Here is a 15018-nt window from a genome sequence, read left to right as displayed (position 1 = left end):
GTCAAGATGATCCCCTGGAGAAGGGAATGGCAACCCATTCCAGTATTCTTGCCTGGAGAATTACATGGACAGAGGAGACTGGTGGGCTACAGTCCATGGGGCCGCAAAGAGTTGGACACCTACTTTCAAGGTGATAGCAATCTTAATAACAAAAGCTGTCATTTACGACAGGCCGAGCCCTGTAACTGACACTTTATCTACATCATCACCATTCAGCCTTTAGGCTTGTGGACCCTGGGGAAACTGCAGAGCTTCTAAACCTCATGTGCAGAGTGAGAGAACTTACAAGAAATGGTTTACCCTTCCTCCCGGGGTTGTTCTGAGTATTGGTGATAATGCATGGCACATGTAGGCACTCTATAAATGGTACTTCCCTCCCATCCTATTCTAATTTATTTTAAAAGGCCACAGGGTTAAGACAGAGGCCTGAACTCCCCACAAGGGAGCAGTCAGACCTTTAGAGGACACTGAGTAAAGGGAATAAAAACTGCTCTGTTAAAAAGCCCCTGCCTGACTGGCCCAGAGAAACAGAAATTTCATAGCTACTTTAAATTTATGAGTTGTTGGGTCCTGAAAGGCAGGCAGGTCATAAACTTCAAATAAGAAGCACCCCCTGCCACCAAATCCTAATGAATAAGGGCCATACAGCAAGTGCCCCATTCTCTGTCCCCACCCCAGGACAGGTCCCCCTCCCCACTGGGAGCACTGTTCCAGAACATACTGGCACCCTGTCCCACTGATGGAGCTGAGGCTGGTCCAGGGAAGCCTGCCCCCGAGGCCCAGGGCCTCCACCTGGCGGGTCTGGTGGAGCAGCAGCCCCAACAGCTGTGGGCACAGCTGGCTCCTCTTGGCTGGCATGGGGCAGGGGCCGGTATTGTCACCTACAGCAGACACTGCATGGGTGGGATCCGAGTCCCCTGGGTTGGGGAGCAAGCTGGCCTGTCCTCACACAGCCTACAGATAAAGGCCTGTTGTTGACTATGGGAGTTTTTCTCCCTCCCTCCCTGCTCTCCCTCCTTCTGCTGGGTGCTGGGGGATGCAACCAGGAACCAGACAGTCATGGATGCTCTGCTGGACTAGACATCTTAGGCTTAGGTGTTGAGATGCCTGGCTACACCCTGGACAGAGCTTCTTAAAGGTAAGACCCATGATTTGTAAATATCTTTGTGCGCCCAGCACCTAGGACAGGGCCCAGCAGGCTGGCTGCACTCTGTTAAAAAACCCTGCAAGGACTCAGGAGGTCAAGGGTTTTTAGTGTCTTCGGGGCAGGTCATGGGAAGCCAGCAGGCCTGAGTGTCAACCTGGGCTCTGAGAGTGATGGCACTCCCTGGGAGATCACGGTCTAAGTACTTAACTTCTCAGAGCCTTGGTTTCCTCATTTGCAAAATGGGGATAGTAGTATATACTGCCATAGGATTGCCAGGGAACTGCTGGGATGGTATGGAAAGTGTTTGGCACACAGCCTGGTTCCTAACAGGTGCCTGATAAATGTAGCAGATACTGTGACTATAAGGAGGTCCTTCTACTCTTCCCAGGGATCCTCGACTCTGCCATGAATGGGAAAGGCCTGCTCCTTCCCACACGGGGAAGGGGCTGAGGGAACAGCAGGCTCAGCTCCAGCCCTGCCTCACAACTCAGAAAGGTCTCTGTCTTCCCAGCTCAGCTGACTGGGCAGCTAGCTGAGGTCTCTACTGAACGAGTGTGCCTGCGGTCGCCCCAGGCCAGGTTCCCACACCTCCTGCCCATTCCTTTGCTTACTTGGTCATCTAAGTTAAACCTGTGTGTGTGTGTGTTCTTGCTTAGTCACTCAGTCACGTCCGACTCTTTGTGACCCTTTGGACTGTAGCCCTCCAGGCTCCTCTGTCCATGGGATTCTCTAAGAATACTGGAGTGGGTTGCCATTTCCTCTTCCAGGGGATCTTTACTACCTAGAGACTGAACCCTCTCCTCCTGTATTGCAGGTGGATTCTTTATCCACTGAGCCATTCCTCTCTCTAAATTCCACACTTGTTAGTGTGATCGAGGAGGATCCAGGGGTTCTCGATCCGGGGTCCCTGTAAGGCTCCATGGATGCATTTCAGGGGTCCGTGAACTTGAGGGAAAAAGTACAGCTGTCCTTTTCGCCAGCCTCTAGTTGAAGCTGAGTACTCCCCTCAAACATGAGCTTAAGGCACGCAGGCAACATATCTACAGCACCGGTAACAGTCACAGATCTTTATAAGTCATGTTACAGTCACTGCTGCAGACAGCTCCAGATGTATCAGTGAGGCCGGTCACCACTTCAAAATTGAGGTCATTATCTGACCTGCCATTAGATCTCGTTATTCAAGGCAAGAATAAAGAAGCAAATCTTTGAGGAGATCACAATTTAACATAATCTCACATTTGTATTTCAATATAATTCATTTCCTTCGTAGTCTTTTGTTTTGTATTTTGTGCATTTAAAGAAGTTCTCTATTCTGAGATGGCTAGATAGCCTCACCGACTCAATGGCCATGAATTTGATCAAACCCCGGTAGACAAGGAAGGACCGGGGAGCCTGGCATGCTGCAGTCCACACAGTCCCAAAGAGTTGAACACAACTTAGTGACTGAACAACAAATTCTGAGAAGGGGTCTATGATCTTCTCCAGCCTGCCAAAAGGGTCTAAGGAACAAAATAAAAGGTTAGGACTCCAGGATAGAGGGATTTCAAAGGAAGCTTTGTGCTCTACCATCCTAGGATTCCAAGTATCTATTTCCCAAGGGCCCTACCGTGAGCATAACTATGAAATTAAATTTGCTGAACGTATTGCCTTTTTTTTCCAATCAGGAAATACATCCAGGCCGCGGCAGCCCTTCCAAACTCCCGGGCTTCCCACAGAATGCGCTCGAATGACACTGGAAAGGTTTCAAAAATCCAGTCCTCCCCTTGCTTTAATTCCTTTCTTCCCCCCAACAGATGTTGCAGGCCTGGTGAGGAAGCTCCTCGTGTGCGTGACTCTCACGGCATTGATGGCGTTTCTCGGGAGAGACAAATTCTTCTGGGTCCCCAGCATCATTCCCCTTCCAGCCCGAGGCAGCCCCTTGCTGGGTTCAGAGGATAGGGTCCTTCTTTAAAGGAGTGGACGAGACTGCTACCTTCCGACCTGACCTACGAGCCCAGAGCTTACGCTTTCAGGAGGCGCTGGGCTGCAGAGGAGGGACTAAGGCCGGTCATCCACTCCTCAGCCTCCAGTGCCAAGGGCCCTGGACCTCAACACTGAAGGTTATGTTTCTCCAACTTCCTTTTCAGTGATCACGTGCAACCTCCTCTCCACTTCAGACCCTGGCCTGACTTCCAGCATAGCCAGAGCCACTGATGTGAATTTTGTTTTCTTTATAATTTAGGGATGCCTGGACCGAGAGCCCCTGGCACGCGACTCTGCTTCTCTGCTCTTCCGGCCCTCCCGTTATATTGAGCACGGGTGGTGACTGAGAAAGGGTTCTTCCACTTTGCACGTTCTGGGAACAGAGTCACGTAACGTCTTTTGGGCGAATGCCCCCAGAACATCTGCAGAGTCAGGCTGTGGAACCGTGGGGACTGAGATTCGTGCTTTCTCATGCAGTGACCTCACCTCCCTGACAGCCAGAGTTTGTCCATGTCAGTGAAGTGGGGAGATGAGCCGTTTAGGGTTAGATAACCCTAACCCGACCACTCCAGCTGAGGTTGGGGATGAATGAGCTCCATGTACGTGCTTCCCACAGCTAACGCCTCAGTAAAGGGAGCCAGTAGGGTCCGAGACGGCGGTGACTCACCTGCTCGCCCACAGGCCCCGGCCGTCCAGCATCGCCCGGCTCGCCCTGCAGAGAAACAGAGGAGGGTCACTTGGGAATGGGTGGCTGGAGTCCAGGCCTCCCAGGAGACACCCGGGTCGACTGGCCTTAGGTCCCTCTGGTGGGGAGGAACCAAGAAACTCAACTGCAGTCTGGCCTTGGAAACTCCAAACAAATGGTAGGGACAAGGGACACTGGGACAAAACCTCCTCTGGCCCCAGGGATGATCCTCGTCATCATTCCCTTGGAGTGGCCCTGGGCAGGTTACCTGGCATGGGGTCTGTATCTCATCTGGGACCCCCATCAACCCACGGCATTCAGCAGAAGACGGAAACTGAAGCTCACAGAGGTGAAGTGACCTGCCAAGGTCACACAGTGAGCTGGAAGTAGGGCGAGCACTGGAACTTGGGTCTGACTGATGGAGATGCCCTGCTCCACCAGGATGAGCGGGGAGCTGGGGAATCAGGGCGCTGGATTCCCAGAGCTCTGCCATCAGCTCACAAGAGACACGGAGCGGTCTCGTCTCTGCTCTGGGCTCGGCATCCCCACTCATAAATAAGTAAAACCAAACTCATTTGCCTCCAAGCTCTCACATGCGCTGTGTCCTATGTCACCTCCAACATGTCTGACTGTGACCCCTTGGACTGTAGCCCACCAGGCTTCTCTGTCCATGGGATTCTCCAGGCAAGAATAATGAAGTGGGTTGCCATTTCCTCCTCCAGGGGATATTCCCAAGGATCAGACCCTCGTCTCTCATGACTCCTGGACTGACAGGCGGGTTCTTTCCCACTAGCACCACCTGGGAAGTCCCCGAGCCCTCACACTAGGTGGCCATTCGAGATCTTGTCTGCTGGCTTTACCCCACGCTGGGGTGACTCCCACTCCTTCTGCAGCCACAGCCGCCCTGGCAAGCAGAACCATGGGATAGATCTGCCCAGGGCCCCGTCACCGCTCCCACCACAGAAACCCAGCTGGTGTCTGAGGGAGAAAGGCCCAGGCCTCAGAGGGCAGGACATGGGCTCGGACTGGCCAGGAGTTGGGCTCACGAATGGATGGGGCAATCCCAGCTCAAACCTTAGCCTTCCCTCCAGGTCTGCCCCCAGACCTCAGGCTTGAGACCCCAAGACACAGACTCGGGGGCCATTTGTCCTGAGAGGAGGGCACTTGGACGGCCTGGCCCCCACAGTTCCACCCTAACCCTCTGTGTGTTTGCCCAGCTGTCAACTCGGCCCAGTGATCCCTGCCTGGGATGGCCAGGGAAATCCAGCCTTCAAAGGGAGTCCCTGGAAAGGCATTAAGCTGCCCATGTGTTGAGGAACACAATCTCCTACTGGGGCCAGTTCTTTTTCATTTTGATAACTTCAAAAAAAACTGTTAATAAGTGAAATGCATATTTATGGGAGATGATGGGGAAAATACAGAAGCCCAGAGAGGGAAATGGAAATCTCCGATAATCCCACTACCCTGTCCACACTCCAGGCTTTGCTCTGAGCCTTCAGTGACGCAGTTCAGCCAGCCCCATCCACAGGCTCCTGCTGCACCGTTCCACTGCGTGACCTGCTTCCCACGTGCCCACCATCACCCCTGCCACACACGGACACCTTCCCGTCTGGTCAATCCTCCCAGCACACCATCTTTGGTGGCTGCGCTGTGCCCCATGACTTGAACACTGGTCCCCTGGGGTGGACACTGAGATTCTGTCCTCGTTTTCCTGTTACTCATATACACTTTGTGATAAATGGAGACCATCTCCTCCGCTTTTCACAACAGGTCAGGGATTCAGGGGTCATCCTAGGGCCTCATCGGTTGGCTCCCCCTCTCTCTTCTCCTCCCCTGGTGTTCCCTCCTCCCCCTTCCTGCCACGTCACTTCCAGGTCCCCTCACCTTCAAGCCATCCGGGCCAGGTCTTCCAGGAAACCCCTTCCTGCCGGGTTGACCCTGCAACAGGGAGAAGTGAGTGAGAGAAGCCAGGAGGGGCAGGGGCACAGAGCCCCAAAGTCACCAGGCTGGCAGCTGTCCTTGGGGAGTCAGGGAGAGTGGTCAGCTGTGTGACCTTGGGAAGCCTCCCCTCCCAGGCTGGTTTGTTTGTTAATGGGAATGATGAAAACTGCTTTCAAGGAGTGAGGAAAAGGAAGGGACTGGAACAGAAGATAAAGGACACAGGGGCATGGAGAGTTAATGCCAGTGGTTCTCAAACTGTTGCCCCGGGGCCCTCTGGGGGACCCTGAGACCCTTTCACAGGAAATTCACAAGGTCAAAACTATTTTCATAAGAATATTAAGATGTCATTTGCCCGTGTCACTCATTTTCATGAACGCAAGTGGAGTTTTCCAGAGACTACACGGCACGTGGTTTTATCCACAGATGGAGCTCAGAGGCAGACTGGAGAATCCAGCTGACTCCTATTAAGCCAGACATTAAAGAGATCTGCAAAAAATGGTAAAACAATGCCACTCTTTTCATTAGATGATTTTTGCTTTGGAAAATATAGCTTTGGGGGGGGTGTAAAACTATTATTTTTCTTAACATGAAAAGAGTTGGTCGTTAATCTTGAATGTATTGTTAAAAGCATTTAAAATTTCTTGGTTTTAAGTACTCATATCGATAGATGTAACCCATGTAAAGAAAAGCATTCAAGATCCTCAGTCATTTCCAAGGATGTCAAAAGGTCCCAAGACCAAAAATATCTACAAACTGCCAATTTATGCAATTGAGACTGAAGGTGGCCGGGCATACACCTTCCTTCTGGAAGGCCACTTGAAGCAGTAGAGAGAAGTCAGATTCAGATTCCAGGGAGGGTATCCTGGCTTCCTGGCTGTGAGATTCTGGGCTAAGTTTTTTACCATTTTTTTTTTATGGCTGTGACGGGTCTTAGTTGTGGTGTGCGGGCTTCGGTGCCCCTTGGCATCTTGGATTTCAGTTCCCTGACCAGGGATGGAACCCGTATCCCCTCCATAAGAAGGCGGATTCTTAACCACCGGATCACCAGGGAAGTTGCCTGGGCTATGCTCTTTGAGCCTGAGGGCCTTGAATGATACCAAGAAAGGCAGTGCCTCTCTCAAGGGAGAATCGAGTGAATGAAAATGGACTCAGTGCACCTGCACACAGTAGGTGCACAGCAGCTTCTTGCTTCTTGTCTCTCTCCTCTGGGGTCTGTCCTCACGCCCACCTTGGCAGGCCCAAGGCTCTCATAGACGACTTCTCTCCAGAGCACCACCCAGATGATGCCCGCCTGCACACAGCTGGCTCAGCACCAGCAAATCCCACACCCCCAGGCCAGCAACACTCACCTCCAAGCCAGGGACCCCTGGTGGCCCCATGGGCCCCTCATCTCCCTAGGGTCAGGAGACACGAGAGAGGAGAAAAAGGAGAAAGTTAATTCAGTGGGAGTCTTGGAGAACTTGACCTGTCAGGAGGGCAAGGGGTGGGCACAGGAGAGCCCTCCCTGGCCAAGAAATGGGACACCTGGGCCCCCTGCCTGGCCCCACCCAGGGCAGAGGCCTAGAGGCCAGACCACAAGTGGGCTTCTGGGTGAACGGGGCTCCCCCGTCATGTGAATGTGGTCAGTCTGGGCTGGCAGTGGTGCTGGACAGGAAACCCAAACCCGATCACATGCTGTTTGAGCAGAGCCCCAACTGCAGCTCAAAGATACGGGCTCTGTTCCGGGCTCTGCCGTTTCCTCGGTGGCAGACATTAGCTGCACCATGCCTCAGTTTCCCCATCTATAAAATGGTGCGGAGCAGAGTATCATCTTAAACGCTGATGAGTACCACTCTGCTTGACCCTCCAAATTGTATGTCATTATTTTATATTGTTAGGTTAATCATGTTCCCATGAGTTAGAGTTAGTCACTCAGTTGTGTCCAACTCTTGGCAACCCCATGGACTGTAGCTCACCAGGCTCCTCTCTCCATGGCATTTCCCCAGCAAGAATACTTGAATGGATTGCCATTTCCTTCTCCAGGGGATCTTCCCAACCCAGGGATCAAACCCAAGTCTCCTGCATTGCAGGCAGATTCTTAACTGTCTGAGAGACCAGGGAAGCCCCATTGTGACTTGCAAATGTAATTATCTTTTTTTTTTTGTCAGGCTATTGATTGTGAAAACTGATAAACATCTTTTACTATTGTGATTATGTTTACAAAAACAAACAAACAAAACAAAAAACCCCACTGATGAGTAACCTGAATTCCTGGAGGACAGCCATGATCTCTTATTCTTTTCTGACACCACAAACCCAACATCATTCAGGATGGGTGTGCCCAGGGTCTAGTGGGTATGTGGTTTGGGAAGGCAGGGAGGAGGGCCTGAGAGAGGGTAACAAATGGAGGAGTGAATGAATAGACGAGTGGACAGATGAATCAATGGAGATGTGAGCAAGTGGTGGGCATATTGAGGGTCTGCTCCAGTGATAATGTTGTAATGTGAGCGTCAACGGGAGCACAGGCTGGTGCCATCTTTCCCTCCCACCCTCCTCCCACTTCCTGCCCATGGAGATGCCTCAGGCCCTCCCGTAGGCTCAGGGAGCTTCCAGACTGGCCCCTCTGGCATGCCAGGCCTAACCAAGAGGCCCCCTCCAGAGCCCACTCCCCCCCACCCCAGCTTCCAGGAAAGCAGCCCCACGTGGCAGCTCACAGGGCCAGTACTGGGACCCCGCCAGACCCAGAACCAGCCCGAGAAGGGATCCATGTCAGCCAGATGCCTGCCTGTGGTCGCGGTGAGTTGGGGCCTCCTGCACCCTCCCCCAGGGCTGCGTCATGGGAGCTCTGGGGCCTGAGCCAAGGTGTGCAGGGGAGGGCCTTGCACATGGGAAAAACCGGGGGCCAGCCCATGGGGTGGCCAACAGCCCTCCAGCTGGTGCTCCAACAGGCCCGAGGAAATCATCAATCCCCTTCACCACGGAAGAATCAGTAAGCAAGTCTTCAGTCTGCCACTTACTAGCTGCATAAGTCATGTCATTCTCCCAGGAGGCCCCAGGCAGCCCCTAGGAGCCCAGAAGTTAAACAGCACAGGGTCCATGCAGGGGGCTTTGGGCTCAGCGGACTCGGGTTCGAATCCTGACGCTGCCTGCCACTAACCACAGGGAGCTGACATAGTCTATCCCCTTGAGAGTCAGGACCTCCCCTAAGCTGACGATGCCCTCCCTCCTACAGCAGCACCCCAATAAACTGTGCTACTGTGAGAAGAGGCAGTGACAGTGGCTCCTAGAGAGGAAACCCCAGGGCAATGGTGTTGCCATGATGGGAGTGAACTGCCAGCCAGGCCAGGGCAGATGAGAACCCTGGAAGGGTCCCAGGGCGGAGCTACAAAGGATGAGCTGGAGGGCAAGCCTGAGGTGGCCCTGGGCCCTGTGTCTCCTGACCAAGGGGCCCTGGAACTCAGCTAAGGTCTGCAGGACCCAGGGAAGAGCAAGCTAGGGGCTGGGGTCGGGGGGGATGGGCAGAAGGCAGGGTCAGACGGTCTCACCTCGGGCCCCAGCTGCCCACGGGGTCCTGGCAGGCCTCGAGCTCCAGGCTTACCCTGGTGAGAGGGAACAGAGAGCGGGCTCAGAGGCAGCACCTCCATCTCCACCACAGGCTGCCAAGACTCCCGCTGGCTTGGAATCAGGCCTGTGGTTTGCATAGAGCGGTCAGCTTCATCAGCTGGAGCTCTCCCGGGCAGGGACTCACCTTCACGCCTTCTGGGCCGTTGTCCCCGGGGGGACCAATGTCTCCAGGGAATCCCTGAAAGGAAGCAGAGAGCTGGAGTCACCCAGGGGGGCTACGTAGGGAAATGTGAAGACCATAGGTCTTGGAGGGGGACCGACCTGGGTCTCCATCTCATCCTGTAGGGGAGATGACCATGGGCAGGTCAGTTATCACGGTTCTAAAACAAAGAATCAGCCCCTACACTTCAGAGAGGTGCTGAGAAAATGAGGCAGGAGAGTGCAGGAAGGTCCTGGCGTAGGAACTAGCACATACAAGGTCATCTAACCCAGACCTTCCCAAGTCTTAGGCTGGGGCAGCCAGGCCTTCACAGCTAGCCATCTTCCGCTCCAAGGAGTGCCATCCTTTATTGCAGGGATCCTGTATATTCTGGGTTTGCTGTGACTTTGAAAGGCTAGAAAAGCACTGATCTATAAGGATCAGCAACTATCAGAAGCAGAAATCCCCTCTGTATCCTTGGACTCTGCCCCACACCACCACTGAAAGTTCACTGCTCCCAGACCATTCTGATGGATGACTGCAGTGGAAGCTTCTTTGGGACATGGAGCAGAATCTCTTTTTCTTCCCCAGCAGAAAGGACCAGACTTCTCTGTCCCTTCAACTGCCCCTAGTCAGGGGCCCCGGGGCCCTCAGTCTGGCTGCCTCCCACTGCTTAGCTTCCATTGTTGGTGATCACTAGGATATCCGTGAACCGACCAGCAGAGTCAGTGTAAGAACATCCCCTCCCTTGTTTTAGGTATAATATCTCTGTTAATTCAGCCTAGAACCCCATTTGCTTTCAGGGCAGACCCACTACTCCCTCAGTTGCCTGCCGACCAGAAACCAAAGTCTTTGAATACGAGTCCCTAAAGCCAGGATGCTCCCCGACTTCACCTTAGTAAGTGGCTTTATTTTCTTCCTCTTCTGAGGTTTTGGTAACTCCCGTTAGATTCCAGCTCCACCATCCTCTCACCCTTCTCACTAGGGAAGGCAAGTCTGGTCTTGAATTTGGAGTTAACACGGGAAGCCAAAGACCCACGTCTTTTTCTTCAAATCGAGACGCTCAAAGTCCCATTCTGCCACCTACTCACTGTGTGACCCCAGGCAGGTTTCTAAGCCTGTTGGGGCCCTGGCTTCTGCATCTCCAAAATGCTAACTATAAAAATCACCGAACAAGGCTGTTCTGAGGCTTGAAGAGAAAAAGGTGAGTGCACCGCTGAGTTCGGTATTTGGCATCTGGTAAGCACTCAATAAAAAAAATCTATAAGCCAAAGGGTTTTGGGTCCTGGGAAAACAAGGCTGCTTGGGGTGGGCCTGTCTCCAGGGAGAATTTGAAGGAGGCCAGGATGCTGATCAAATTCTGGTGTCACACAGATCGCACCCGCTAATGAAGGAAAGAGCTGATTCACTCAGGGGCTGGGGAGTAAAAGCTGCACCCACGGTCTCGGAAAGGTGACAAAGACCCCGGAAGGTGCCGACAGGCTCGTCGGCTTCTGTCTTCGGCTGAGCAGAACCATCCGGATGCTGAGTCCACCAATCCAAACAGAACCCAAAGATGGGGGAGGCAGACCCCAGAGCTGTCCAGGGACCCAGGAAGGAGCCAAAGGGCAAAATGAAGAACTTCTTTGCTACAAGTAGCAGGGCGACCCTGAGGAGGCCACCCCCACCCTGCTCAGTCACTCAGCTCCCTCCTCTGCAAAGGGTGGGGTGACAGTATCTCCCTCGCTGGCCGTGGTGGCCATTCAGCCAGCTCCCATCCTGAAGATACGATGCAGCCCCCTGGTAGGAGGCAGTGCCTAATAAAACGAGGGAGCCGGCTTTCCACCCGCACTGGCCAGACTGCTGGGAAACCCGGCCTCTCAGAGAAGTCTTTTTCCACAGTGACCAGGGGAAGGAATCAGGGCCATGGAAGAGAGGCCAAGTCCATTTGTCTAAAGATAGGACTGTGTCAAGGCCAAAGTCAACACAGTGGAAAGTAGAACTTGTGGCTTTTAGGAAACACTCCCTCATCCATCCGGGCGATACCAGGAGTGATCTTTGGAAGGATGGACCAGACTTCTGTCTCCAAGACCTCAGGGATGTGCAAGACGCCAGGCCAGGGAGGTATGACACAGGGGTGGGGCGGGGACTAGGGCTGACCTAGACCCCCTAAGATAGACGGCAGTCCCCCAGCACTACTCACCCTATTCTCCAGAGCTGGTCCCTGTACTGGGGGGCAAGGCATGGAGCGGGCGAGCGGGAAGAGGAGTTCAATCAGCTGCCCAGCTGCCTCGCTCTTTTGTACAGTAATGCCAGTGATGGACATTTAACAGACCTGTGCTCATTATCACACGTGTCAGAAGCTCTCAGGTTCTAATGACTTAGCTGTAGTTACCATGTTAATTGCTTGATCTATCTGTCGTGACATCTTCTCCATTCCAACACCAGAATCTTACTCTTGTTTCTTGCTCCCTGTACCTGTGAGCTCTGAGCTCTGCACCTCTCCAGGGTGGCTGTACGTAGCTGGAAAAGTTCCAGGGCTCAGAGGGGTAGAGAATGTGGGGAGCTCCCGTGAAGGGTCCAGGCAGCACAGCTCAGAGGGTTTTCCTGATGCTTCTTTCTGGAAACCGTAAAGGTGGCCATGGAGCTGGGGAGGGAGTCTGAAGCCAGCTGCTGCCCCACTGCCTTTGCAAGCCCCCAGGGAAGCCAGGAAACTGAGGAAGAAAAGGAAAGATTGCTGCTCTAGGAATTTCTAATCCCATCTTTCAATTGCTGTGTGACCTCAGACAAGTCTCTCCCTGTCTCTGAGCCTTGGTTTCCCAAGGACGACACGCAGTAACAGTCAGACACAGAGAAATAGAGCATTAAATACCTCGGGTCCCGGGGGCCCAGGAAACCCAATGGATCCTTTGTCTCCAACTTTGCCCTGTGGAAGAGAAGAGATTGTAGGAGAGGCAGGGGTAAGCAAGGGTCCACCTTTCCTGGATCCCTTGTATTAGGCCCCAGGCTGGGGATGGTTGGAAAATTCAGGAGAATATAAGTGAAATCTGCCCAGACAACTACGAGGAGTTACTGTTCAAGTGCCAACTCCTACTCTTCCTGGGCACTGGATCCTGGGCAAGTCACTTCACCTTTGAACCTTACTTTCCCCATCTGTGAAATGGAAACAATAACAATTCTCTAACTCCTGGGGTTGTGGACAGTCTTTCAAAGAGACGCAGTACAGGAAGGATCTGATGCATGTGTGAGTGCGTGCTAAGTCGCTTCAGTCACATCCAACTCTTTGCGACCCTGTGGACTGTAGCCCACCAGGCTCCTCTGTCCATGGGATTCTCCAGGCAAGAATACTGGAGTGGGTTGCCATGCCCTCCTCCAGGGGATCTTCTCAACCCAGGCATCAAAGCCGTGTCTCTTTAAGTCTCCTGTACTGGCAGGCGGGTTCTTTACCGTTAGCGCCAGTGGGAACGTTCAATAAATAAATGACATCCACTGCTATTGTTGATAACATTACTATTATTTACAAGACACTGGGAGCCCTGATTCTCACCAGAGCTCTGCCAATGCCTGATGCCTGGGTATGCTGCTGCCCCTCTGGGCCTCAGTGTTCTCATCTGTAAAAGGGGCGAGTCTCCATTTCTACTCTGTTTTACTCACCTCCCAGAGCTGCTGTGGGAGGAAATGAGGTCCTGGATGTAAAGGCATCTCTGGCCACATTCCATGACCATTTGGACACTATGAGCCTGAGGCTCTAGAAGCAGAAGGTACTCACCACTGGCCCTGGCTTCCCCCGTGCGCCGGGGAACCCTGGCAAGCCCTGGCTCCCCTGAAAAAGATGCATAGTGAACTGGGGTTAGCAACTCCCAAAAATGGCCAGATGGACAGCTGCTTGGTCACCCCACTGGCCCGAGGCCTGGACAACACCCACTTTTAGGGGGAGGATGAGCCCTCTGCTTGCAAGCTCCAGCTTGGCAGCCCTGTAGGCTGGAACCCAGGGATGCAAGGGTGAAACGGCAGCTCCTGTCCTCACCAGGTCATCCGGGACCCCGGGACCCTGGAGCCACCGAGCAGGCACTGCTGCTGCGCCCGTGATGCCTGGGGAAGTCTGGAGACTGGGGCCCAGCTGCAGAGGCAGCCAGGCCTGGGTGGCTCGCAACCCGGAGACATCGAGGCTGGGTCAGGACAGGCCAGCCAGAAGGGAGGGGAGAGGAAGAGGGAGAGCTGGCCAACATCTGGGCCTCGTTGACTGGCTGGGAGAACTCCAGATGTGGCCACATGGTGCCGGACACAGGCAAAGAGGAGCCGGCCTGGCAGGCAGCCTGGGATCCTCCGTCATCCCGGCCAGTCACTCACTCAGACGTATCTTTTTAAGTGTTCACCATCCTGCGCAGGACCCTGACCTGAGCCCCTCTGGGCCAGCCGGGAGCCCTATTCTGAGGAACCTGCTGTCTGGCCATGGGCGGAGCACCAGTCCCCATCAGCCAGGGAAGAAACGTGCTGCCACAGGTGAGGGGCATGCAGAGAGGGGCACGACGACTTCCTGAGCAGGCAGAGAACACGGCATCCACGCAGAGCTCTGGGATGGGGCTGGGCCGTGCCCAGATGAGGCGGAGGGTGTGCCCAGCGAGGCGGCCATGTGTGCCCACTTGGTGCAGTGAGGAGGTCAGTGAGGCTGGGGCTCAGGGCTGGAAGGTGAGGGGCAGGAATGTCAGAGGGGCCTGTACGCTGGCGGCCCAGGTGCAGGGGCTAGGAGCTGGGACTCCAGTCTGGGGCAGTGAGGAGCCGTGGATGAGCACGGAGCAGAGCTGGGCCCTTGGCACACTTTTGTGCTGGTGAGGAAGACAGGCTGGGAGGGACACAGCTGGGGCCTGGGAATACGTCAGGAGGCCGCTGTGAAGTCCAGAGAAGAGACAACGAGAGGGTGGATGGAAGATGGAGGAGCCAGGATGGTGGGAAAGGATGCCACCTTCCAGGTGGGTCCCGGCCCATGTCGGCCCCTGGGAAAGAAGCCAGAGCCACAGAAGAGCAGGGCGGGGGGACAGGGGGCGAATGTGCAGGAGTTACCTTGTCTCCTTGGAATCCGGCATCTCCTGACACACCTGGAACCCCTTGTTCACCCTAAATACACACCAGCAAAGAAGGTTACGATGGAAACCATGGTGAGTTCTGGACGCCTCCCCCACATCCAGACCCAATGGCGAGGTACAGCTTTGCCGAGGCCATTCCCCAAGTCAATCCACCCAGCAGTAGCCTTGTTAGAGAAAAGGGCAGGCCCCAGCCCCAGAGGAGCCTGGGTGGGGAAGGTGTGCCCCCTCGGGGGACAGAGCCAGCTTAGCCACAGGTCTGCCTGGGGTTGCGCAGGTGGCTGAACACTCCACTAACAGAAGCTAAGCTGCCCCATGTTGCCTGGCCCTGGTGGGAGATCAGACAACCGTGGGCCAAAGGAACCGTGTCTTAATCCTTTAACCTCTTCATCATCAACTGACGTCACATGGAAGAGCGTGCAGCTTGGACAGCGTCCCCGTACCACCATGGGTTCAGAGCACTTGCATCTGTTGCTTGATA

At 54.1% G+C, this 15018-nt stretch overlaps 1 protein-coding gene across 6 annotated transcripts in view; it reads right to left on the bottom strand.

The window, feature by feature from the left end:
• Nucleotides 1–15018, bottom strand: part of COL27A1 (collagen type XXVII alpha 1 chain) — a 152775-nt gene that overhangs the window by 59212 nt on the left and 78545 nt on the right. For all 6 annotated transcript variants that reach the window (XM_044940501.2, XM_025282317.3, XM_044940503.2 and 3 more), the window contains 8 exons: nt 14518–14571; nt 13226–13279; nt 12329–12382; nt 9463–9516; nt 9260–9313; nt 7085–7129; nt 5679–5732; nt 3777–3821 (listed from right to left, as the gene is read on the bottom strand). In XM_044940501.2, coding sequence (XP_044796436.1) covers nt 3777–3821; nt 5679–5732; nt 7085–7129; nt 9260–9313; nt 9463–9516; nt 12329–12382; nt 13226–13279; nt 14518–14571 — 414 coding nt within the window. The remainder of the gene's footprint in view (nt 1–3776; nt 3822–5678; nt 5733–7084; nt 7130–9259; nt 9314–9462; nt 9517–12328; nt 12383–13225; nt 13280–14517; nt 14572–15018) is intronic.

Source organism: Bubalus bubalis, chromosome 3 (assembly GCF_019923935.1).
Source record: "Bubalus bubalis isolate 160015118507 breed Murrah chromosome 3, NDDB_SH_1, whole genome shotgun sequence".
NCBI lineage: Eukaryota > Metazoa > Chordata > Mammalia > Artiodactyla > Bovidae > Bubalus > Bubalus bubalis.
The sequence above is the reverse complement of the archived record's forward strand: the minus strand, read 5'-3'. Positions and strand labels throughout refer to the sequence as shown.